The following is a 24,789-nucleotide window of genomic DNA, read 5'->3' as shown; positions in this document are numbered from 1 at the left end:
CTTTCAGCGTGAACGAGAGGAACGCTCTATTTTTTAATTTACTTGTTGGCTTTACTTCATTAATCTTCTGTTTTTCCCATGTCCCTCTTGTTTACTTATCTAAGGTCACTTTCCCCTTCTCCCTTACTTTCCATCTATTGTGAGTCTTTGGAGAGAGGGCGGGTTAGGATAGGGGGCCTACAGCAAGATTGCAGTTGACTCTGTAATTGAGTGTAATGGACTCTGGTAGGCGTAAGGATGTGTCTCTATTTTCTTTATTCTTCTTTCCTGAAGTTCAAAGTAGCCGGCTGCATAGTGAGCGGCAGGATTGGGGCTGGGAGTGAGGTCACCATCCGTGAAGACTTGAAGAAGTGCAGCGTTGACTGGTTGTGGCTTAGAGACCTGAGTTTCTCTCTTTTCCTCAAAGCAAGTACTGTGCCTTTTTCATCTCTGACTCCCCGACAAGTTTTAGCAAAGTATCTCACACCTTAGTAAATGCCCAGAAGATCTTAAATGAGTCGAATTATGTTAAAGGAGAGAAAACCATATGTGGGAAAGAGTGTGCAGGGGCCTCTGTGTTGGAAAAGACCAGGAAATGTGATTGTCGTATGGAAAGGCTGGCTGGGACAAAGACGGATCCATTCTGAGGCTTGCGTGGCCCAGACGATGCAGAGCTTACATTTGACATGGAGGGGAAGTGACAGTGTAGCTGACTCTAAAAGTGAAAAAATTTCCCACCTGGGTTTCTTAATGAATAATATTATTGGCAATCAACAAATCAACTGGAAAGAAATTTTTTTTTTCTTCTCTCTCTATGTATCGGAGTGTTTGTAGCATTAACTCGTCTTGGGGGAGAGTTAACCTCTTGTGCCATTGCACAGGCACTTTCTGAACTGGCAGACTGCAACATTTAATGGGAAACCAAGACCCCTTCCGCAGATCACTGTACCCCTGCACCTGAACGCTGGCGTCTGCAAAATCTGAGACGTTTGCTTCAGAGTAAACTTACTGGAAGCCACTAATTTAGAATTTGTCGATGCATATGTTTTTAATTCTATGCTCAAAAACCATATAATAAACCAGTCTTGTAGTATAGACCAAAAAATAGTCTTTCCCAGGTTTCTAGCCTTGCAGACACTTTGGTGGGAGTTCATGGTGCCCAGAACAGGCATGGAGGTCCTCTCACCGAGGTAGCCTGCAGGAATCATCACTGTGACTCAGAGACTACAGCAGTTTTGTTCCCATCCTTGGCTACTTTTTGGAATCTTACAAATTCCAAGCTGGGAGGGGCCATTGGGAAGTATCGAGTTCATCAAATCCCCTTAATCTGCAAATGAGGAAAATGAAGTCCAGAGAGAGAAATGAAGTGATGTGCTCAGGATGTATCTGTTGCCCAAGTAAAGACTGGAACTCGAATCTCTGTACATTCAGGAATTGTGGCAGAGGGTTTCCTGCTTGTCTCAGAATAATCTAGAGAGCCTTCAGGTGCCCTTGATGCCTTCGATTTCTTGTTCTTCTATGTTTTGTGGTCTCCCTAACTTCTCACCTGGTCTCAGTATACCTTTCAAGGGGGATGATAAACCAACTGAGGAAACACTACCAGGAATACACTTGTAATGACACAAAGTTGGTTTTACCTGCAGCAAAGGAAGACACACACTCAAAGGACTGGGGACATAGGAAGAGGCCTCCGAAAGGTTTGGTCCTGTACTGAGTGGGTCAAAGGATGACTCAGTGAAAAGGAAACCCATTGGACTGGCTGCCATCAAGTAGGAAAAGGTATAAAACCCATAGCCATGGCAGTTTGGCAGCTGACTATGTCAGCAGTCTTTGCTCAGGACCTGGGAAGGACAAAGTGTGGCTGGGAACACAGTGGTAAAAAACCTGTACCTGCCCAGTAAAGATTGTCAGTCATTTGGCAGCTGCTGTGTGGCCTTGGGTATATAGAAGCACTGTCCGTGTTCTGTTGAGAAGATCACAGTGTGATTATCCGGGGGTTGATTTTCATTCTCAGGGATCTGGTATGCATATTCATTCTCTCTCGCTCGCTCGCTCGCTTGTGAGCATACATGTGCACACACACACACATACACACGAATGCACTGATGCATTAGTTTCACGGCAAAATCAAATACTGGGGAGTCTTAGTTGATGATAGCGCCTGCCCAGCCATCCACGTCAGATTTGGGAGTCATCCTAGATTCTGTTCTATTTCAACATATAATATTTCATCATTCGCAAGGGAAAAATTAGAATTTTACCTTCTAATTATTTTCAAGCCTGCCCTGTCCACACTATTATTATTGCCCTGCACTAGTTTAGGCTTCATCATCTTTATTCCAGATTATGATAAAGCCTATTAAATGATCTCTTTATCTTTTTAGCTTAAATCTATCCTTACACTATGGCCATAATGTTCTTTTCAAAATATAAAGCCTTCAGTAGTTCCTGGTCACTAGAGGATAAAGATACATCTACAAGGCTCTCGGCAACCTCCTCTCTAGCTCCATCCTACTATTTATCCAGTTCCTACTTTATGCTTATGTGTTGCCTATGCAGTGGTTATCTATTGCTGTGCAACGAAATTGGAAAAGGTATAAAACCCATAGCCCAAGAAAACAAGAGATACAAGAGCAAATGAGGAAAGTGGAGAAATTCATTTAAGTAAGAGTTAAGGTCAGGGTTAGAAATTAGCTTGGAGATTTCAATGGTCCAGGAAAGTAATGATAAGGACTGGGATTACAATCTTGGGGTAGGGTTAGCGAGGAGAGGGGGAACTGGCAAAACATCCAGGAGATTCAATGGGTGGTTGATTGGCGGTAGGAAGTCAGCAAGAGGGAGACGAAGTCAAGGGCAAATCCGGGATTTGAGAGTATTTCCAACCAAGACGGAAAATAGAGAAGTAGGGACATGTTTAGGGAAGAAGATAAGTTTAGTTTTTAAGTTATTCTTACTTACTTTTGATTTTTGTCAACCTAATTCACCTACGTGGGTAAAAAATCCAAGTCGTAAACGGTTCCCATAATAAAAATATTTAGTCCCCTTCCTCATTATTCTCCACACTTCTCTGAACTCTGAAGTCTCTTCCCCATGCTTTTACCTGTATCTCCTAGTATTTAACTCCAAATTTCTAAGTAATTGCCTAATCTATTTCTTGACTTCTTGAATTCTTTCTCGATTTAGAGTTTAATAATTTTTTATCAATATGAAATATTTTCTATTGACTTCCTATTAAGCAAGGTGAGAATTTAGCACCCTTACATACCTTATATCCCAACTTGCCTACCCTCCATCCTTTCCAAGCAGTTAAAGAATTTTTCATTGTTGCTAAATCTATATCTGATATTAATTTATAATATAAGTATTGCTCACTGCTGAGCTAAATAGTATACTCTAATTGCAGTGCCTTTCTTGGTACAGTTTGATATTCTTCATCAAGTTAACAATTGCCTCTTTTTGGATTGCTTAGTTTTCTTTGTCACTCTCAAGACTTCTGTCCAAACCTGGCCATGTATAAACATAAACATAAACATAAACATAAACAAATAAATATATATATATATATATATATATATATTCCTTATAGATCGCTCTGTCTTACTGCTCCAATCTACACTGGTGGCTCGTTGAGCAGAGCTGTCATCCTGAACCTCTCTCCTGCATTAATTCTGTTAGTGGGATGCCATTTTTTCTCTTTTTGGTTTACTTCCTTGTTTTGGTGGAACACATCTGCCAGTAGCTTTCTGAGAAGCGGTATATGAGAACCAATTTTTTGAAACCTTCTGCATACCTGAACATTTCTTTAATTTGTCCTCATACTTGTTTGATAGTTTAGCTGAGTATACAATTCTAGTTTGGAAATCATTTTCTTCTTAAAATTTTGAAGGCTTTTTCTCCCAGTATTTTTTAGTTGCTGTCACTGCTGTTAAAAATCCCAATGTCATTTTGGTTCTTGATTGTTTTTATGTTATCTATCTATCTCTCTCTCCCTCTCAAGTTTATGATAGTCTCTTTATTTCTGGAAGCTGTTCTATGTCTTTTCATTTTTTGATCTGGAAAATTGGTGGTCCTTTTAAATCTACAAATCATGTCTATATCTCTGCTAAATTTTTTTGGTATTATTTTTGAAATAATTTTCTCCCCTAAATTTTATCTGCCTTCTTTTTTCTAGAACTCCCATTACTCAGATGTTGGTCTTCCAGAATAAATCTCCTAATTATCTTTTTTCCTCCTATATTTTTAAGTCCTTTTCTCTTTTAGTTAACTTTTCTGGGAGATTTGTGTGACTTTATTGTTTCACTCTTTGATCAAAATTTTTAAATTGCTACTACCCTATTTTTAATTTTCAGGAGTGTGTTCTTGTTTTTTGTTCCCCTTTAAGAGAGCTTTCTGTTGTTTAATGAATGCAATGTCCTCTCTTATCTCCTTAAACATCTTTCTTGTTTGTTTTCAAAGACCTGTTCTGTTTCATGCATTACTGTTTCTTTTGAGTTTTTTTTCCCCCTGCAAGTGTGAGAAATTAAGTTGTTGGTTGGAAGTTCCATTGTGTGGAAGAGATTTGTCAGCAGCTCTCTGGCTCCCTGGAATTGATAGGTGAGTCTAAGTCACATGTCAGTATGGATAGGTCCTTTCTCTAAGAGGTTCTAGCTATTCCAGAGAAGAATCCTCAGTCTCCTACACGGGGTGAGCGATGGAGGCATGTAGTGCTACAAAATCTGACTTGCTTTATTTGCTATTTTTCCTATTTTGGGGGGCCGTGGGATTTATACCTGTAAAAAAATGTCTACTTTCATTTTATAAGGGTTTTATAAAATGGGAACAGAACTAAATGTGTTCATTTCACTATTTTAGTGGAAGGATTAGGTTCCACTTTGACGAGCTGAGTTTCATATATCTATGGAACACTGGTTGAAAATGTTCAGTAGGCAGTTGGAGAGATGACCATGAAGCTTTTAAGAAGAGCTATTATTTTGAGTGGTGTCAGAAGAAGGTGCTACTTAAAATGATGAGACCACCCTGGTGAGAGCATGTAGAGTCAGACAAACTGTGGACCAAGGAAAGAATCCTAGGAAACCCAATATTCAAGAGAAGGCAGAGGAAGAGAGAACTATGAAGGAGAACATTCTAGAAGATCGATGAAAGAACAGATTGCAGAAGGCAAGGCAATGATAAATGTCAATATGTCAGAGAAGTCAATTAAGACAAAGACAGAAACTTTTGTTTTGAATTTGGGAATATGAAGAACGTTGATGATTTTGGCAAGATGGTATGGACAGAAGTCAGAATGCAGCAAGTGAAAGGGAGAACATAGGTTTTTTGCTTTCGGAAACTGCTGACTGAAGCCATAATGGAGGGCATTTCCAAGGCTCAAGAACCTGATGAGCAAGTCTGTGGGCTTTGTCCATTGTCTCCGCTTCGGATGCTACGCACACTTGATTTTAAAATATTTAATAAGGGGATTCAGTTCTGCATCCTTTTGTTCTTGCTAAATCGTTCTGTTGTGACTTTGTTGCTCTTTGATTAGCTGTGTGCAGATAGTTTGGCTGGTTTGATTTTAGAAATCATTTCTCATAGTCAACTCCCGTACATTTCCAGAGCTGGCGTGGAACATCAACATCACTGGATAGGACATCAAATTCTGGACACTACTAACCACAGCTGTGTCAATTACGTGTATGATGAAATGTTTGCAGGATAATAGAGTAGGGTGCAGTGGAGAAAAAGTTCTAGCTCATTACTCTTAGAATGAAACCCAAATCCCATTCCGTTGAGGCCTCTGAGGGAACCCCCCAAATAGCAAACTTCTCTCCATTGACTGAGTTCTGGAAAATTGAAAAGACAAAGGAGCAAGGCAGGGGGCATAGCAAACTATCACTTTTATTACTAAGAGAGGCTGGCTTGGGTTGGAGCTTTTTACTTCTGGGAAGATGGGCTTCCTATGACTGAAGCCCAAAGTTGAGCAGACTGGCCAAGCCATGCGTACGTCCACACCAGGTAAAGAGAGAAAAGTAATGCTGCCTGTGAGGACAGAAAGGGAGTGGAGACTAACATGCCCAGTTTACCCAAATTTATTCATCAGATACATTTTTATACCTCTTACCCCCTCCTCCAAGTAGAATGAGCAAGAGGATAGCAAGCAGCCAGCCTCACCACTGTTGGAAACATCAGAGCTGGGAAGAAATGAGCCCCCAAACATGTGTTGGCTGTCAACACCCCACATGATCTGATCGCTGATCCCACTTTGTAACACCCTTCCCATCACTCGCTGGACGCCAGCCATGCTGGCCGGCTTCCATCCTCATCGTCTCCTGTTATAGGGCCTTTGCAGTCACCATTCTCCAGCCTGGAACTCTCTTCTCTCTAGGTAATCACACGGAACTCTCATGTCCTTCAGATCCGCTCAGATGTCACCTCCTCAGAGGGGACTTTCCCGACCAGCCAATCTAAAATAATACGACTCCTCGACCCCACCCGTCTCTAACCCTTTCCCCTGCTTTAATTTTCTTCACATCTCTCATAATCGCTCTTCCCCACTAGACAGTAAGCTTCATAAAGGCAGACGCTTTTGTTCTTTGTGCCTAGATTGGAATCTGGCACATAGGAAGGGCTAAAGGTATATTTGTTTATTAGCTGAGTAGATGGTCCCTTGAAATTGGAGTCTGTCCCAGCTCTGCTACTCACTGAAGTGTCATTACTTGAGAAGTTGCTCCATACACATGGGCCACTTTCGGAGCTGCACTAACTCCTTTCAAGAGTCATAGTGAAGATCAAGTGAGATAATATGTGGAAAAAAGCTGAGGAAAGTACTAGAATAATCTAAGGCAATTACTATCAATAATAGTAGTACTTGCTTTGGAATCACGAAAGAATTTCTTGTCACCTCAGCAGGTGATGGTTAAGGTGACAACATTGAAGAATGTCCCAGGATCATATTCATATAAATTATGTTCATTCAGTGTCCATTCTTAACCTTGTGTTTGCCACACTGCATATCCTAATTTTTTATTTAAAGAATTTAGTCAGAGTAGGTAGCAAAAAGGTGGCTGCTTCTAAAATGAATAGGGCTACATTTACTTTTGGGGAAAATGAAGTATGTCTCAGTGGAAAACACTGCTTTTCTCATGAGTCTTAAAGAAAAAATTATTTTTTAAAAACGAAGCAAGTACACTAGAAATCCATTGTGAAACAATCTCTGGGCATGTGATTTTTCACTTCTTTGCAAATAAACGTGCACTTAAAATCACTTGCAATGTCAGCACCTGTAAATCTTACAAATTGTATGTAGAGATAATCCAGTTTACCTGGAATTTTGCTTTTGTCAAAATTTGCCTGGAGGCGGATTGTGTTATCTTATGTCATTTATGCAGTGACAGATAGAAAATACATGGACTTTGGAATCATCTAGATCTGGCTTCAAATTTCAGCCTTACAACTTAATGTCTGAGTGGGGGACTTGAGAGAATTAACCTAGGACTTGAGGAACTATTCTACCCAAGACTTAGTTTCCACACCTGGATATGTCTTACAGAAAGATCTGGACTTGGGGCTTGTCTAAGAATAGTATCACAGTCAAACAAACACACACCGCCCACCCTTCCACAGTCTTCCCAACTCCACTGTAGACCCACTACCCAGGTATTAGCGTCCTAGAGCTGCGATAACAAAGTACCACAAACTGGGTGGCTTAAAACAACAGTGATTCATTGTCTCTTAGTTCTGCAGGCTACAAGTCCAAAACCAACGTGTCGCCAGGGCCATGCTCCCTCTGACACCTGTAGGGGAGAATGCTCCCTTGGCTCTTCCAGCTTCTGGTGTTTGCCAGCAACCCTTAGTGGTTCCTGACTTGTAGGTGCATGACTCCGATCTCTGCCTCCATTGTCACATGGCCATCTTCTCCTTGTGTGTCTCTGTCTTTGCATGGAATTCTCCTCTCTGTTTCTCTCCTCTTATAAGGACATGAGTTATATTGGGTTCAAGGTCCTCCCTAATCTAGTATGACCTCATTCTAACTTAATTAATTACCTCTGCAAGAACACTATTTTCAAGTAAGGTCACATGGTGAAGTACTGGGGACCAGGATTTCAACATACCTTTTTGGGGGGAACAATTCAATCCATAACAATCCATGCAATCACTTTGAGCAAAAAACTTAGCAGTCACCTTGCTGCTTCCCCTCCCCCCAGCCATTATAGTTCAGTCTATTAACAAATACTTGTGGATATGCCTTCAAAATGTGGCTGACTGCTTCTTACCACCTCCATTGCTCCCTTGCCCCAGCCTCTACTATCTCTCCGGGATTATTACATCGATCTCCTAATTGATATCCTGATTCCACCCTTATTCTCCTGAAGTCCACTTGCTAGGTAGCAACCAGAGTGATCATTTCCCATTTCACAATTCTAATTAGAACACATTACTCCCTTGCTTAACAGCCTCCAATGGTCTCCCATTGCAATGAGAATAAAATGCTAAGGGCTATGAATACAGATAAGACATGTGTTGGCCCTGGCCGCACTCCAAGCTCATCAGGTGCCACTTCCTCCTTCATCCACTGCACAGCCACCCACCAACAACTGAGTTTGTTTGCACCTAAGGGCCTTTGCACTGGTGCTTCCTCAAGGCTGGCTCCACCCAGAGATGTGTTTCCTGACCTCCTTTAGCCCAAACACTTTTTTTGAGGGCATTTGGAGCAGGGAGGGGCTAGGATATACCACCAACATATTTTTATTGAATGAACAAAGGACACAGAGTGTATGTCATTAAATTTTTAGGTATTACACAAGAATAGAAATTCTTTCCTGATCAAATATTGTTGTTTTGGGAAATACCGGGTAAGAGTTTTGTCACATTGTCGCAGAACTTCTCAGTAACATAACAATTTAATTTCGAGGGGATAGAGTATGTTGTATTTCCAAACTTACCGGATTAGGGAGGAGGGACCCTGGCCCACATGGCACATTTTGGGAGATGCTAGTATTGGGACAATTGAATGATCTTTGGAAACTGGTAAGGGCTGGCTGGCCTCAATTCCTTGCTCTACCAGTTACGAGCTATAGGAATCTGGGCGAGTAACTTAAATTCTCCGAGGATCAGTTTCTCAACTGTAAAATGGGATGGTAATAGTACCTGCATGGTAAAGGTTAGAAATAAAAAGTATAAAGCCATGAGCACAGTTCCTGCACACAGGGAGCATTCGATAATTGCTAGCTGTTACTGGCATCATCATCGTGATGATGCCTTTGATCGTGGGGATGGTCTTTCTATTTTCAAAACTGTTATTAACGTTTTGGGACATGTCTGCTTTTTATTTCCCACGCCCACTCAATTTTTTCTTCTGGCTAGAGTGAGATTTCGAGGTAAAGCTTCCTCTTCTTCCTGATTTTCTTTGTTCTCTACCTGCCACATAACTCAAGTTCGTCTCTCTTTCCTGTGAGTCCAAGGACATGGTGGCAGAGATAGGGACGTCTAATTCATTAGCAAGATCAGACACCACTGTCCGATGCCAGAGCGTTGGCCTGTGGGAAGGAGATAGGCACCTGAGTCTCAGTGCCACGTTAGCAAAAGGTTGCCCATTACCTCGTGTGTCACGTGCTGTGTCCTCTTTGGGAAAAGAGTGCTTGAAATATCAATTTTAGAAATTAAAATGATGTCCTAAGAAAGATGAATAGCGGATCTTTCAAAGCACGAGTTTTCTTTTACCATTCGTTTGCATGAAAATCCTTTTTGCAAAACAGCGGGATTTGGGATTTGGGCCGGTATTTAATTCAGGGTTGCACAATAGCCCTTCATTAAAGGATCCGAATGCTTTGGATGCGCTTGAATGATCCTGAGAGGTGACCGAGTCTTTTTTAAATAGAGGAGCCACTCTTTTGTACCTTTCTTTTATTACGGATTTTGTGAACATGTCTGTTCCTGGTTGGCCTGTTTTAGTTTGTTTTGGGGAATGTTTTTATTGCGTTGGGAGATTCTAAAGCCAGTTAAATATGTCAGAGGAATCCAAATAACTTTTGATTGCAGCTATAATATTACACAAATGATTTTTATCATTTGATTGGAATAATTTATAATATAAAATGGAGAAGCGAGAAGAAGAGAAGAGAACACTGAGCTGGCGGAAATGCTGGCTCTGTTTCTTTCATCCTCATGCTGGAGTTTTTGTTTTGGGTCCTTTTTCGTTGGTAGAACGCACACTTTTCGGTGGGTTTTGCAGGGTTTTTTTCTTGAGGACTTGTGTCTCTAGGCATGTTATTGGTTGTTTCAACACAGAGATGACAACGTGGCAGGGTTTTCCCTTTTTGTGTCTTCTTCTGGTCATTTCAATTGGAATTGGAGTGTGAATTCATGGCAACTGGTTTCTGGCTCACTTTTCAAATAACTAACATGAGACCAACCTGTGCAGGTAAATGTTTAACAGCTAACTGACTCTTGGGGGTTGGACCAGGAATTCTCTCACGATGTTTCCTGATTTCCTTGGTATAAATATTCCCACCATGGCTGATTACAAACTATCAGCGTGACGTTACTGAACACAGAATTGGAACGAAATGCACAGTAGCAAACTGTTTTATAATCTGTCCACCGGACCAAAAAAAAGAAAAAGAAAAAAAAAACACAACTAGCACTAGAGCATAGATAATAGTAAAATAATTCTGAAGCGATGATGATTTTTTAAAAATATTAGTTATTGAATGGTTAGTTTTTGTAGTTTAATTTTTTAATTAATTAATTAATTAATTAATTAATTTAATAGAAGAAATGATTTAAATCATGCCCTCCCCCCCCGGTCTACCATCTCCCTTCCCTCTCTCCCCTACTCTCTGATATATAGTTTAATTTTTGACAGTAGCCATGTCGGATAGCTGGTTCTCAGAATTCCTGGAAATCTAATCACTGGTTCTCACACACTGACTGGGACCTAGAGAAATCTCTTTCTTGCCCCACGTCCCCTGAATGGGTCATGGCAGAACCTGAAGTAGTCTGGTCTGTCTCTAAAAACCAAATTTCTCTAGAAAGGTTTACTTATTAATGTTTCTGTTATTTATTTTATGACATCCTCCAATGATCTATGAAAGCGTTAAGGACCATTACAGGCTGTTATTATCTATTACTTCAATAACAGTCTGAATATCTGAATGTGAATGTAACCAAAGATGAGAGAGTGAAAAGCAGATTGGATTTAGAGCCATAAACAAATCCTGGCTTTGAGGCTTGCTTGGCCTTCATGCTCGCCAGTATTTTATCAGTGCCATAGTGGTCATTACCCTTGAGCTTCTTGAGAACCTAATTTCGATTTCTAAATTCATTTTGTTCTTTATTATAGTCAATAATAGGCAAGGACATTTTTTCACTACATACTGCCTTTGGATGGACTTGTTTACATTCAAGTCACTTAAACAAGTCACTTACTTACCTCTTCGGCTTCAGTTTTCTAGTCCGTAAGATAAAAGAATTGGGCCAAACGAACATCTATTATCTCGCGTAGGTCTAAAATATCTTGATTCATTATTCGGATCCATCAGTTCAACAAATATTTGCTTAGTACCAATTATATGCACATTTGTTATGGATTCTACTCCAGGCAGAATTAAATACAAATGTAATAACAATAATTATTATTGTAACATCTCACAGTTATACAGAGCCCTTCTAATTTACCGAAGAAAAAATGTACTTTGAGTCTCTGAGGTTCTATAGCTTTAGGAGATCAAGACACATTTTCACAGAATGTTAGAGAAGGAAGGACCTATTCTAAAAGAACAAGCGGAACCTTACTCCTAGGAAACGCAAGAGGTCATAACCAGGTAGTAATGAGGAATAAGAAACAAGCATTTTTTTTCCATGTCTATCAGTTGCTTCACTTTATCTTAAAAAACAAAACCAAAAATTATTTTTTTCTGATTATAAGATTAATTATTGTAGAAAATTTAGAAATTCTTAACAAGTATTAAACAAGGAGAAAATACCATATATCCAATTTAATAGCTTGCTTTTCTTTACCTAATATTTTAGTATATTTTCCAAAACATTATCAGTAGTCATATTAATTGCTATATATAATTTCATCTTTTTGATGTACAATAACTTACTGATCTTAAGTTGTTTACACTGTTGACTTTTATTATTCTACAGAACACTGTGATAAATAACTTTATTTATATAAATAATTGTACATTGGACATAGTTTCCAACTGTAATATTTAAGGTTTAATAAGATAGGTTTAACAAATCATATACTTTTGACCTTTAGCTTATTTGATTCTGCCAATGTTGCTATGTAGTTGCCTAGATTTTATTCTGTTTCTAAACATTTATTAAGAGGAACAGTGCCTGAATCCTTCAATATAATATATTTGAACTGGAAATAGCACCAATGTTTTCATATTATTTCAAACAGACATATGACAGTGTATGGTTAACAATTTTTTCTTTCACTTTCTGTGGGCAGTAGTTTCTGGTACACGGTTTATTAGTTTAGAAAATACTCAATAAATGTTCGATAAATAAAAAAGATTCAGGCTGATCTTAGAGTAAGCAAAACCATTTGAGAAGGATGTTAAGTAAAAACCACTTCCATTCAGGATAATAGCTTTCATTTCATTAGGAGAGATGACAGCTAAGCACAATTCAGGAATTCTGACTTAAATGAGAAGTGTGAAATGAAAAACGTTGTTGCTTTAATTTACCTATGTGGGAAACCAGGACTCTAATAGTTATTTGATTAAATGTTAATGAGATCTACTAAATTGAACCAACTCTCACTTTTAAAAATTAGATATGTCAGTTAAAATAAGATCAGCTTTACCTCTTACTTTAACATCTTTGAGTCAACATCCGCTTACAAGTGAAGAGCTTTAACTACCCTGGTTATTTAAATTTAATGACATCCATTAAAGGGGGCTGGAGGTTTGCAACACGAAGTTTGAGAAATTAGATGGTGTGATTATTTTCTTGTTTCTGCCCCCTGGGGGCGGGGGAGGGGAACCTTACTGGCAGAACTTCTTCTAGTGTATTTTTAATACCACAGATTTTTTTCCCCCTGAACCAGAGAGTAAGATTGTTGATTTCAAGCATTCCTTGAAAGTAACTGTTATTAAAATATCAGCGTAACAAGTTCACATAATTTAAAAAATGTTTTATCAGTGCCATAGTGGTCATGACCCTTGAGTTTCTTGGGAACCTAATTTCGATTTCTAAATTCATTTTGTTCTTTATTATAGTCAGTAATAGGCAAGGACGTTTTCTCACTACATACTGCATTTGGTTGGGCTTGTTTACATTCAGTATGGCGAATTCTATTACGTTAACCAAGAGAGACTTTTCAAGGATTATATATTCAAACCAATTATAATTATAAACTTTTATCTTATTGGAGAAATGTGACTGAAAAGCTTTTTAAATTTGCTACAACCAACATTTTCATATTATGCCAAATTGGGTTGTGATAAGCATGTGGTTAGTAGATTTTTATACATTTTGTGTTTTTAAGATCTTTTAATGGCTTGGTATTTCAAAGCACTGAACAGTCACAAGCCGGCATTATATTTTCATAATTATTTATTTGTTTTTGCATCCAGAAATCTGAGTGAGCAGTGTATTTATTCATTTCACGTATTTCACATAGATTTTAGAGCCATGAGTTTGGATCATGCTCAGACAGCAGCAATGTGGAATAATTGTAGGCATCCTAATACTTAGCAGGGTGCTAATACTTTAAGAGTGCTAAAAAGCTTAGTGATGAAGATAAATAACATTTTAATATACTATTTGGGAAAAAAATCATAATCAACCCACCCCCCCATCTATGATGAACAAAATGTCAAAATTTTATAAAAAAGGTGAGATCCGACCCTGCACCTCTACCTGACTCACCTTCCCCTACCCTTGACCTTGGTCGAGTTCTAGTTCTGCTTTCTCCACTTTTCTGTCCTTGGATAAGGTACTCCTTTGAGTCAAGTTTTCCTTATCAGACACCTGTGATAATAATCCTGGCTTTTCTGGTTGAGTTATTAAGAGATTCGCATCAGCTAAAAATACAAGGGAAAGCCCATTGTAAATACAATTTACATGTTTATTTACAAGTTAGGAGAATCACCATACAGATTTTAAGCCATTATTATTATGAGCCCAGATGAGTACTCTAAGTGAACATCAGATTTGAAGATCTTTGGAAAGCTTTGTGTTAATAAAGTTTGAGATCTAACTCTTGAGTTTATTTATCAAGCAGATCTAGGAGGAGAGATCTAGAGATAACTGAAGGACTCTCCCTCTCTCTCCTTTCTTTTTTGTTCTTGGATGCAAATTCTACTGATTTTGTTAGGAGCTAGCAGAGGGAACCAGAAATTCATTTTGTTTGTTTTAAATCTCCCTGTGAAGTGCCCATGAACAACTGAGGTCTCGCCTTTGCTCCAGCCATTCCACCCACCAGTGGCGCCTTCCCCATTTCTCCTGTCTGTCCGAGTTCCACCACCTTTTATTTACATCTGATCTTGGTAAGGCCTTCCTGAAGAGGTTCTCTCGGCCGGAAATGGGCTCTCCATCCTCTGCCCTCTTGGAGTGGATAAACTGCCTCTACCACTCATTGGTGATCAGTTACAGAGCCATTGTTGTCTTGAGGCTTTAACTAATTCTGCATTGAATGTAGACTGTTAATTTCAGAGTGAGCAGGGTTTGGGTCTGTTTTAGCAAAGGGCCTTTATACACTTTTTTTTTTTTTGACTGAATAAATGAATGTCTTGCATGTAAAAGGGCAAATGGTTACTCTTCTGATTCATTTGTGGAATTTTATTGTCTAGGCCTAGAGAAAATGATTGGTGCCATGTGGAAGGCAACTGTATTGTTGGTCCTTTTGATGCTCAGCTCCGGTGGTGATGGGCTCTTTCGCACCCTCTACAAAAGTGTCCAGGCGTCCAGGCCACATAAGGGAAACGTAGGACGGCCATTATTTCTTACTCCTTATATTAAAGCTGGGAAACTCAAAGAAGGTAAGTTTAATCAGAAAACCACTGGTATACTTTCAACACTTTTTCTTTTTTTTTTAAAGCAATTACCTTGTAGGATTCCAAGTATATTCTGGTATTTTTACTCACTTGTTTTATTTCAAATACTAGTGATTTGATGTTGTATATTTTCAAAATTATGAGCTAAAATGAGAGCTTGTCAGGATGAGTTTTTGTCTAATAGTCAAGTCCCTGTACTTCTATTTATAAAATTAGTACAGTGCCTGTCTACCACTGGGCACTTAATAAGGTTAATACTAACCTTAGAATGTACTATGTGTCAATTACTGGTTCCAAGTATTCTACATAAACTCATTTAAGCATCTCAACGACCCAGGCAGGCATACTCATTTTTACATACAAGAAACTAAGCAAAAGAGAGATTGTTACTTATCAGAGTCCCACAGACACCAGCTTACAGATGCAGAATTCACACCCAGACTGCCTCACTGCAGAAGCTATGCTCACAGCCACTGTGCATGGCCCCTTGCCTGGCAAGTTACCCAAACATCCTAGGCCTCAGTTTCCTCATTAATTAGGTGGAGGTGCAACCACCTACCCAAGATGCAGGGATATTGTACGAATCAGATAAGAAAATGCACATGAAAACTCTTTATAACCTCTAAATTGCTCTCCAGATATCAAGTGTTTTCTACTATTATAATGAATAGAAAAAAGATGTCATCTGGTATCATCAGAGACTAAAATTTATGACCTGCCTCTCCTCTTAATGCTTCTTCATGCTTAGGTAAATCACTGTGTAGATAAATTACTTAATCTTTTGGACCTCAGTAGGCTCCTGAACTATAAAATAGTATGGAGGCAGCTATTCTCAGGGGATGTTTGTAAAAGGAAGCAGAGAAATGGGGCAGAGGCTGGGGAGAGCTATGGGGTCAGGAAGGGCTTTAAGGGGGAAGGAGATCATGTGTTTTGCTGATGAAAGTGATCCAAGAGAGTGGGGAAGGTTGTTTGGGATGTAGGTAACTCTTACTGGTGCACTTTCTTTAAGTAGGTGAGAGACACGGCATCTGACGTTTGTTCCAGAGAACCAAAGTTTATCCCTGGTGGCAGGTGGGCAGGCACGGGTAATGGCTGTGAGGCCGATAGGGTGGTAGATGTCATGGGAGTATGGAAGTGATAATGGAAATTTTAGGGAAATAATCATCTTAAAGATCAGAAAGAAATCTATCAACTCCATATGGAAGTTTAAAATAAAGCGACTTTTCTTCATTTAAAATGTTCTTGTAGCCAATAAGGTGTCATTGTTGCTTTTGTTTGTTTGGTGTAAAACCAAAACATTATCGTATCTTAAGGGTGCATTTGAGTCCTGTTCATATGTCTTTTTCCAAAATACACATTAGTTCCATGTTTCACTGACTCTTTTCTAAGAAAAAGTGAAAAACTTTGGAAATGTAGTCAGTGTACGTTAGTGCATATTTGATCATGTAGTCAGATAATATAGTCAGTCTTTTTTTTTTTAAAGAATCATTTTTACTTGCTGTAGAGAAGTCATTAAAGATGGTGGCCTACTAGTATGAGCTCATATCACTAAGTATAAATGAAGAGGCCAAATATCATTAATTCAAATCTACCAAATTGAATCACATGCATTCATTCTGGCTTCCTCAATAAATAGATACCAATGACTTAGATTATGTATATTAACAATAAATCAAAGCAACTCATTTAGTTTAGAGTTGAAAAGGAATTAAATACTTATAACCAACTCTACCAATCGACAGATGAGACTCGAATACCTTACATGACTTGTCCACGGGGATGCAGGTGATAGTAGAAGAGATGCATTTAGGACTCAAATTTTCTGACTTCTGCTCTGTGATATGCCTGCTGTAATTTGTTTTTCTTTGTTTAAGAAGCATGTGCTCTTCTGGAGTGACCAGATATAGACATAATTAAGGACTGAGGCAGAGCACATTAAAATACTCAAGTGTGACATTTGAGGTGGACATGCTGGAAATTTTGAGAAGGAAACTATCCCATTGGTTGGCTTAGTTGAGGGAAAAAATAGTACCAGTAGTAATAGTAAAAATAACAAGTGGCTAGCATTCAGTAATTATATGCCTAGTACCTAGCACAGCGCCTGTGTGTAATAGGTACTCAATAAATATTTGTAGAATCTAAATTTTAGATCTGAATAGGTGCCAGGCATTGTGCTTTACACACACACTAGCTCACTGAATCCCCAGAGAGCCGCCCTAATAAGGAATGCATAATCATCGTTCCCATTTTACAGATGAGAAAATTGAGGCCCAGAGAAATTAAGTATCTTATCCAGGGCCATTTAAAGCTCATAAGTGGCAGAGCTGGAAGTAAAACCTAACTTTGCTGACTCCAGAGTCTGAGTTATGAATCCCTGTGCTATGTGACCATCTCCAGACCTTACTGTGTTAGGTAAGATTTGGGTGAATTGAAAAAGGCACTGAGTGAGAAAAACAGCTTAAACAAAGGCATTAAGTGAAAGTGACCATGATGTGTCTGTATCAGATATCTGGTAGGGTCAAGTGAAAAGAATTCAGAGAAATCCACCTAGGAGGCTGTCCACCTCCCTATCATTCCTGTGTTTTTTGACTACGAGCATTTCGGTTGTGGTCATTGGTAGCAGCAAAGAAAGATTTCGAGGGAGGTAGTTTCATCTTCTGTCCTTTGTGCGAGCCCCGGAAAATCACCATCTGATGAGTGACGATATTTAAAATACTAAATCTGATATAATGTCACTTTCTAATGCTCAGTTACACAGTGAAAAACCTTCGAATGGAATTTTAAGTGGCTGATCCAAAATCTGCTACATCTAGGTATTCTAATGTAGCCCTGACAACGTTAATTAAGGATAATTTTATTCATCTACCTTATTGAAAGTTCAGGAAGCTCTGGACAGATGGTCAGCTTGTTGCCCTAAATCTCTTGTGTTTATTGAGTCTGTCGGAACTCTGGGAATGCGAGTCTTAATATTGCAATGGAACACTTTTTAGATAAACAATCATTCGCAAAAAGACAAGGGAAATTTTATTTTTTTAATCCCCCATTAGCTGGTTTAGTTTTATGTAATCGCGATCGCACGTTTATTTTCTCTGCAGCTAGGATAAATCCTATTCTCTGAAACAAAACAAATATAGGAGGCAGATTTTAGCGTGTTTACAAAAACCGCATTTTTACAAATTTTAAGGACTATTTTGCTATTAGGTCTTAATTTGTTATGAATTAAGGTCTGGTAGTGTCTTGTCTATACCGATGGAGATCCGAGTCTTAGCGAATGTGAAGTCAGTGCACCTTCATGAGCTGGTTCATGCCTTTCTTCGGTCATGCTCCCATCTTTCTGAACGTGGTGATCTTACAAACACTGGGAACGGCAGTAAGTAACAGGAAGAAGTGAAATCCTTCAAAGAAAACCTTCTTCCTTTCTTTAACTGTTTTAAACATTGTATCATGGTACCAGGAAGAAAGAGACTTCTCCATCTTGCGGGTTTATTTTCCACATTCCATTAATAGATTCTGGAAGGGTGAACGGAACATCTGAAAGTATAAAAAAATCGTTTTAGTTGAAAGAACTTCCGATTATTTTACTGTGGTTTAGTTAAAGGAAATTGAAAACTTGAAACAGGGTGAACCACATTTTTATAGGCCAGGAAAAAGTTTTTCTAAATTTCTTAAGATCTTAATAAAGCCTGCCTGCCTTAAAAAGTTTTTTGTAGTAATAAGCTGATTCTAGTGCATTGTCAGTGTGGCCTGTTTTAGTTCACTCACTCACTCATTCATTCATTCACATTCATTCATTAAAAGTATGTATTGAATATCTTAAGTGTGTAAATCAGCATGCTATGTCCCCAGGGGCACGAAGATAAACTAGACAAATCTCTTGCTTTCTGAAAGCCCCTGCTCTAGAAAGGAAGGTAGGGAATGTACCTGAGTATGTGCAGGTAGCAGAGAAACAACCTTGGAATTCTTAGAAAGGGAAGGGCTGGGCTGGCATCGGAGTCATCTTCAGAGCAGGGAGGCTGACTTTGGGCTGTGCTGGTCTCAGAGAGAGTGATGCAGTCACCCTCTCCCATGTTCCATTCCCTCCAGCTTCTTTCTGTTATGTATTTTCTCATTCTACTCTGACCATTCTCATTTTTCTCTGTCTCCTTTCTCAGAGCCTCACCTGCTCACTCACCCCTCAGGGATTCATATGTCACTCATTCTCAATGTCTCACTCTTTGGCCCTCCTTTTTTTGGGGTGGGGGGCGTGGGGGGGTCTCTGATTTTGAGAAGATTAATAGGTTGGTGGAAAATATTTCAAAAGCATTTTAAATATAAATTTCCAGTTATAAAAGAAGTTAAGTCCCGAAGATGTAACGTACAGCGTGGCAACTAGTTAACAATACTGTATTGCATATTTGACAGTTGCTAAGAGAGTATCTTAAAAGTTCTCATCACAAGGGGAAAAAAATGATAACTGTGCAGTCGACTTATTATGGTGATCATTTCTCAATATATATACCAACGTCAAACCATTTGGTTGTACATCTGAAACTAATATGATGTTATATGTCGATTATATCTTGATTTTAAAAACGGCCCCCAAACAAGCGTTTTAAAGGCTGTGCAATGCTGGAGGTTGATCCTTTTGGAGGCTAATTAAGAGTGAAAGTAAAGACGGGGCAGGGAAGAAATGGCTGCTGGAGGGAGGGGCGTGCGGTGGAAGGGGCTGGCACCACCACTCCCCCCTAATCATCTCTCCTTTCTTTTTCTTCAAATTCTTCTCTCTCCTTTTTTCTTTGCCTTTTTCTGGCATGGAGGGTAGATCTCATTGGAAGAGAAGGGGAAGAGAGGCTGGGTTAAGCAGCCTTCTGCCCCCATAAGCCCGGGACCTGGCCTAATTGAAAAGGCAAATTCTTCCAGAATATACTTGGAGTGGCCTGGGCCCTTTTTTATGTGCAGCTTTGTGCTAATGGCTCATCTGCATGTTTTCATTTGATCCGCACAGGGAGCCAGGGGTGGGGGAAATGGCATCTACATTTTACATAGAAGGAAAGAGGCTCAGAGAGGTGAAGTAACTTGCTAGGGCGCCTGGTCAGGACTGCAAACCCAGGTCTGTCCGACTTGGAAACTCATGCTCTTCCTATTGTGCTACCCTTGCAGGAGCCTTTGGAAACTGCCCGCTGACACCCTGTGTCCCCACCATCACCTCTGCTCCCAGGTGCCCCCTGTCCCCAGTCAGTGGATATATTTCACAGAGAGCAGCAATAGTGATGGTCCCTACGAGCCAGCTTTTTTCTACAGGTTTTGTATACCTGGATTCTTAAGGCCACCCATCTTTCATAACTAGGAACTGAAACAATTTATCACAGAGCTGGTCAATAGTAGCCCTTGGATCAGCAAAGTACTGGGGAAGAGGAACAGTGTGGTAGAGGCGAGAGTTTCTCTTCGGGGAGGCAGATCCATTTTGAAAGAGGAACGTGTAGCCCCAGAACAGTGATGTGCTGGGAAGTGTACCAACCAGCTCTCGGGGCTGGGTCCCTGGTTTATAGCACAGATTCCCTGAGTGCAGCTGTTCTCACTGTGGCTTATTTATTGCACCCTCTCAGTAATGTCACTGAATGCCACGTTGGTAAGACGTGAATGACTCAGCATTCTAGAATCTGCGGGCTCCAGCACCCACCCAAGCCATCTTTAGTTGGTGGCATGCGTGAAGGATCAAGCTTCCCTACCTACCCCTGCCTACTAACCAGTCTTCAATTTGACAGGTGTCAGACTTAAGTGGCTTTTCGTCGGGGAGGGGAGGATATCTGCTTTGTCGCCGTGAAAGGACTCATCTCGACCCGATGGTCCCCCTTCTCCTTTCCTACCACATCCTGCTACCTAATTTCTGTTCCTTCTTCACTCCTTCCCTAATCACTGCCTCCCTTCCCACAGATATCTTATGACTAGTTCTCCAGCGGAGCAGTGTGGCAGGGTTGGGGGAGGAGCAAAGTCTGCAGCCTGCCTCCTAGGTTAAAACCCCAGCTCTCCTTTGTTAGCTGTGTGACCTTGGACAAGTGACTTCACCCCTCTGTGCTTCAGTTTTCTCATCTGTGAAGTGGGAATGATAATTATACCTACCGCCTAGCTAAAGCCCTTGGTGCAGTGGCCTTTTAAGTGTCAGCTCCTATTAGTATTATTTCTTGCTGTGTGGCCTTAGCTGTCTGAGCGGTCCCGCTTCCTCTTCCCTGTCTCAGGGTATCTGCTTGATACCCTGAGAAAGCCCCATGACTGTGCCATCGTCCCATGTGGCTGCCTCTGAGTAGCCGTGAGGTCACTGCCAGCCTGTCCCCACCCTTCCCAGCCATCTTCGCTCTCCACGCACCTCAGTTCATTTCCCTTAGTGGAAGTAGCAGGCCTTTCGCCTCCATGATAAGGAGAACGTGGAGAGCACGGGCCTCCCAGGGCTGAGGGCTCCTTAGCTGTGCAGTTTCTCTCTCAAGTCCGCCTTGGGGCGCTGGTGACTTTGTTCTGCCCTGGCTTTTCAGGCCCAATGTGAACACTTCAGTTTTTTTGTGATTTTTTTCTTCTTCTTCTTTTAATAAAACTCCTATTATCACTCATAAAATATATTTTAGGACCACCCCCCCAAAAAGCTTAAAGATGTCACTGTCCTTGGCTAAATTGTTTATGTCGACTATGGGGAACTGGCCAGGGCACCTTGGGATCTGGTCCAGTAAGCACCTTCTGCCAGTCCTTCGTAGCCGTTCTGATCACTCTGTCCCAGACCTGGCCCCTAAGAGAAGACTGGAGGAGATGGAGATGGCTAACCTGTGTTCTCTCTCTAATCTTTGGGTAAATTTTTCCCTCACTAGGGAAACGATTGAGTTTGGTGGCTTCTTATCCAGGACTGAAGGTGAAGAGTTACGCTGGCTACCTCACTGTGAATAAGACTTACAACAGCAACCTGTTCTTCTGGTTCTTCCCGGCTCTGGTAAGCCCGTGACAGCACCCTACCTGGACACTGACACCAGCGGACTGTACTGCGCCAGACTGGAAATGTTAGTCTATAATCAACCTAAGCGGTTTTTTTTTAATTGTTTAGATTTTTTTTTCCTAAAAATAAGAGCCAGTGACTGTGTAGTGTTCCTGTTTATGGGCAGGAAACAAATGTTTGAGGGGGAGGTCCAACTTTTAAATTCCTTGAAGCCTTATTCACAACATTAATCCTACCACCTTCTTCCTGCCAGTCATCTTCCTATCTTTTTGTTGTTTTGTTCTAAAAATACCCGAGGCAGGGATGGACAGTGGAGGGCAGACAGAGGGAAGGGGTGGGGAGATTTCTGAAATTCACAGGTAATGAATGCATTTCCAAGCACGTATACATTTAGTCGATAGTGGTTTCATATGGCTGCCCTGTCTGTGGATTTTGCTGGGCCAATTAATATTCCGGCACTCACTCCTTTATGCAGCTAGTAGCACTAACTGAGCAGTATTCTGTGGAGACACAGAGGAAAGGGAACTGAACTCAATCCGGGCCTTGGGGGGAGGGATGGGGAAGACTGGTAGTCTAGGAGGGCTTCCTGGAGGAGGAACCCCACACCCTCCCAACTTTATACAGACACAGGTAGGTAAACCTTTGTACGTTATTTCAAGCACAACTTCAATTAATTTACTTCAAGGTCACACCGTTCTTCATCACAAACAAATCATTTTAGGCTCATGGGTACTGTTGGGGGTATTGGTGGAAGTGCTGAGACGCATAAACAAATGTTATTCCACCACAGGGTAATTTTCTATTTTTATTTTCCAAATTGGATTTGCCTTAGAAGCCAGAGAAAACAAATGAAAACGCTGTCCCTGTGGAGGGTGTTATTTCTATTTGCATGTGATTTGCATATAGAAGTGCTGCATATGTAATGACCAGATAAATTGCTTAATCCAGGGTAGTTTTCAAATTAAATCGCTTCTGTTGGTATTGTTGGGTTATATCTTCTTGACCTCTCATTTCTGCTTTCCCAACCAGGACCTCTGATACAGTTCACCACACAGCTATGGGTAGGGGGAAGGCATGAGGAATTCTGGATATCTTTTGGTTGTGCTCATATTAGTCATCTGGCTGTCACCTACTCTGGGAAGCCTTTCTTGGACCCAAATAGGGTTTCTTATTTCTTCCCCAGTGTTACTGTTGAGTGAGGCAAGTGAAGATCCTAGAGCACAAAATTTAAGGAGAGACTCGCTCTCAGGGTAGTCCAAGAGCAAGCTGGACGCCTGACTGTCCTCCAGTCTTGCTGGTACCTCCCATTGGTGAAACTCAGCTGGAAACCATAGGGTAAGGGAGTGTGGTCCACAGAGGTCTGCCTTTCAGGGCACAGAGCAGAGAACAGGTCTTCGGGAGCAATCAGGAAAACTTCCAAATAGGCAGCACAACTGTTTTAAGGAGAATTGATATAAATTAAGCCTAGAAACATGACCTAATTCCAACAGGTGGAAATTTTCCTTGTCTTCTTAGAAGTCTCTTAAATGTTACGCCTTTCAGAAACCATTTTTGATATCACATCTATCAATATTATTGAGTACAGTCATTTATCACGAACTCCTTTGTATTTGTTTTCTATTGCTGCTATCCAAATTATCACAAACTTAGTGGCTCAAACAACACAAATTTATTATTTCACAGTTCCGTAGATCAGAAAAGTCTGACACAAGTCTCACTGGGCTAAAATTAAGGTGTTGGCAGGGCCTCAGTCCTGGAGGCTCTAGGGAAGAATCTGTTTCCTTGCTTTTTGCAATTTTTAGAAGCTTCCTGTTTTCCTTGGTTCAACACCTTCCTCCATTTTCAAGCCTGCTTCAGGGGGTTGAATCTCTCACTTCGTGTCACTCTGGCTGACTCCGTAGTCACTTCACTTTCTCTGACTCTTCTGCTTCATTCTTCTGCATCGAAGGGCCCTTGGGATTACACAGAGCCCACCCAGATAATCTCCCTATTTGCAGATCAGTTACTAACAAACTTAATTCCATCTGCAAACCTAACTCCCCTTTGCCACCAAACGTCACCCATTCACAGCTTCTGCCCCATGCACACACCTGGAATGAGGGCTAGAATGGGGGACCGAGGAGGTGAGTGCAGCCTATGGGGTCAGCTTCCTAATCCTGCTTGAGTGTTCCTCCAGGGCCTCTTGGGGCTCAGCCTCCACAGCACTCTCTGCCCTCCCCACCCTCACCCTCACCCACACCACAACCCACTCCAGCCCGTCCAGAGAAACCTCATTCCTTACTTTCTCTTCTGTGTTGATGGCTGTTTGTGATACTTGTAAGTTCCTCCATGACTTCTGCATATTGAGTCTTCTTTAGTAATGATTCAGATAAGTGAAAACAGGAATTAATGGTGAGAAGCGATGAAATGAAAACAAAGACTCAGTGTTGTCTTCCTTGGATTGTTTCTGAGCAGGTGAACCTTTGTCTAGAATGTAGGTGATGCGTTGGGATAATAAACCTGGTCAGGAGCAGGGGCTTAGGTTCTGCACCCTCCCCTGGTTACCATGCTAAGGTCCGACCCCCCCACCCCACCTCACCACTGCATTATACAATCACTGAACTGTTGGGGGTCCTCCCCTTCATTAAATAAAGACTTAGCTGTGCATCTCCTAACTAGATTATGTTTTGGGGGGACTAATACTGTAGCCCTAGCCATATTCTAAGATCATCTTAGACATAAACATGAGGCCGCCATGACCAGAAGGAAGATGCTTAAGCACAGAGTGTTCTCGTGGAAGAAATAGACTAAGCTTCAAGGGAGAGAGGCAGAGCTGACAGCTGTCACCCTGTGGCAACCAGGATAGATTGCTCCAAGACC

The 24,789-nt window shown here is 40.7% G+C and overlaps 1 protein-coding gene across 1 annotated transcript in view; it reads left to right on the top strand.

Moving 5' to 3' along the window:
- The first annotated feature begins 4,549 nt into the window (after window positions 1–4,549).
- The window catches only part of CPVL (carboxypeptidase vitellogenic like), a 103,135-nt gene continuing 82,895 nt past the window's right edge, over window positions 4,550–24,789 (top strand). The window contains exons 1-3 of the mRNA XM_039862628.1: window positions 4,550–4,572; window positions 14,772–14,960; window positions 21,809–21,927. Coding sequence (XP_039718562.1) covers window positions 14,783–14,960; window positions 21,809–21,927 — 297 coding nt within the window. The 5' untranslated portion in view covers window positions 4,550–4,572; window positions 14,772–14,782. The remainder of the gene's footprint in view (window positions 4,573–14,771; window positions 14,961–21,808; window positions 21,928–24,789) is intronic.

This window comes from Pteropus medius, unplaced genomic scaffold (genome assembly GCF_902729225.1).
Source record: "Pteropus medius unplaced genomic scaffold, Ma_sr-lr_union100, whole genome shotgun sequence".
Taxonomy (NCBI): Eukaryota; Metazoa; Chordata; class Mammalia; order Chiroptera; family Pteropodidae; genus Pteropus; species Pteropus medius.
This window is presented reverse-complemented; position numbering and strand designations above follow the sequence as displayed.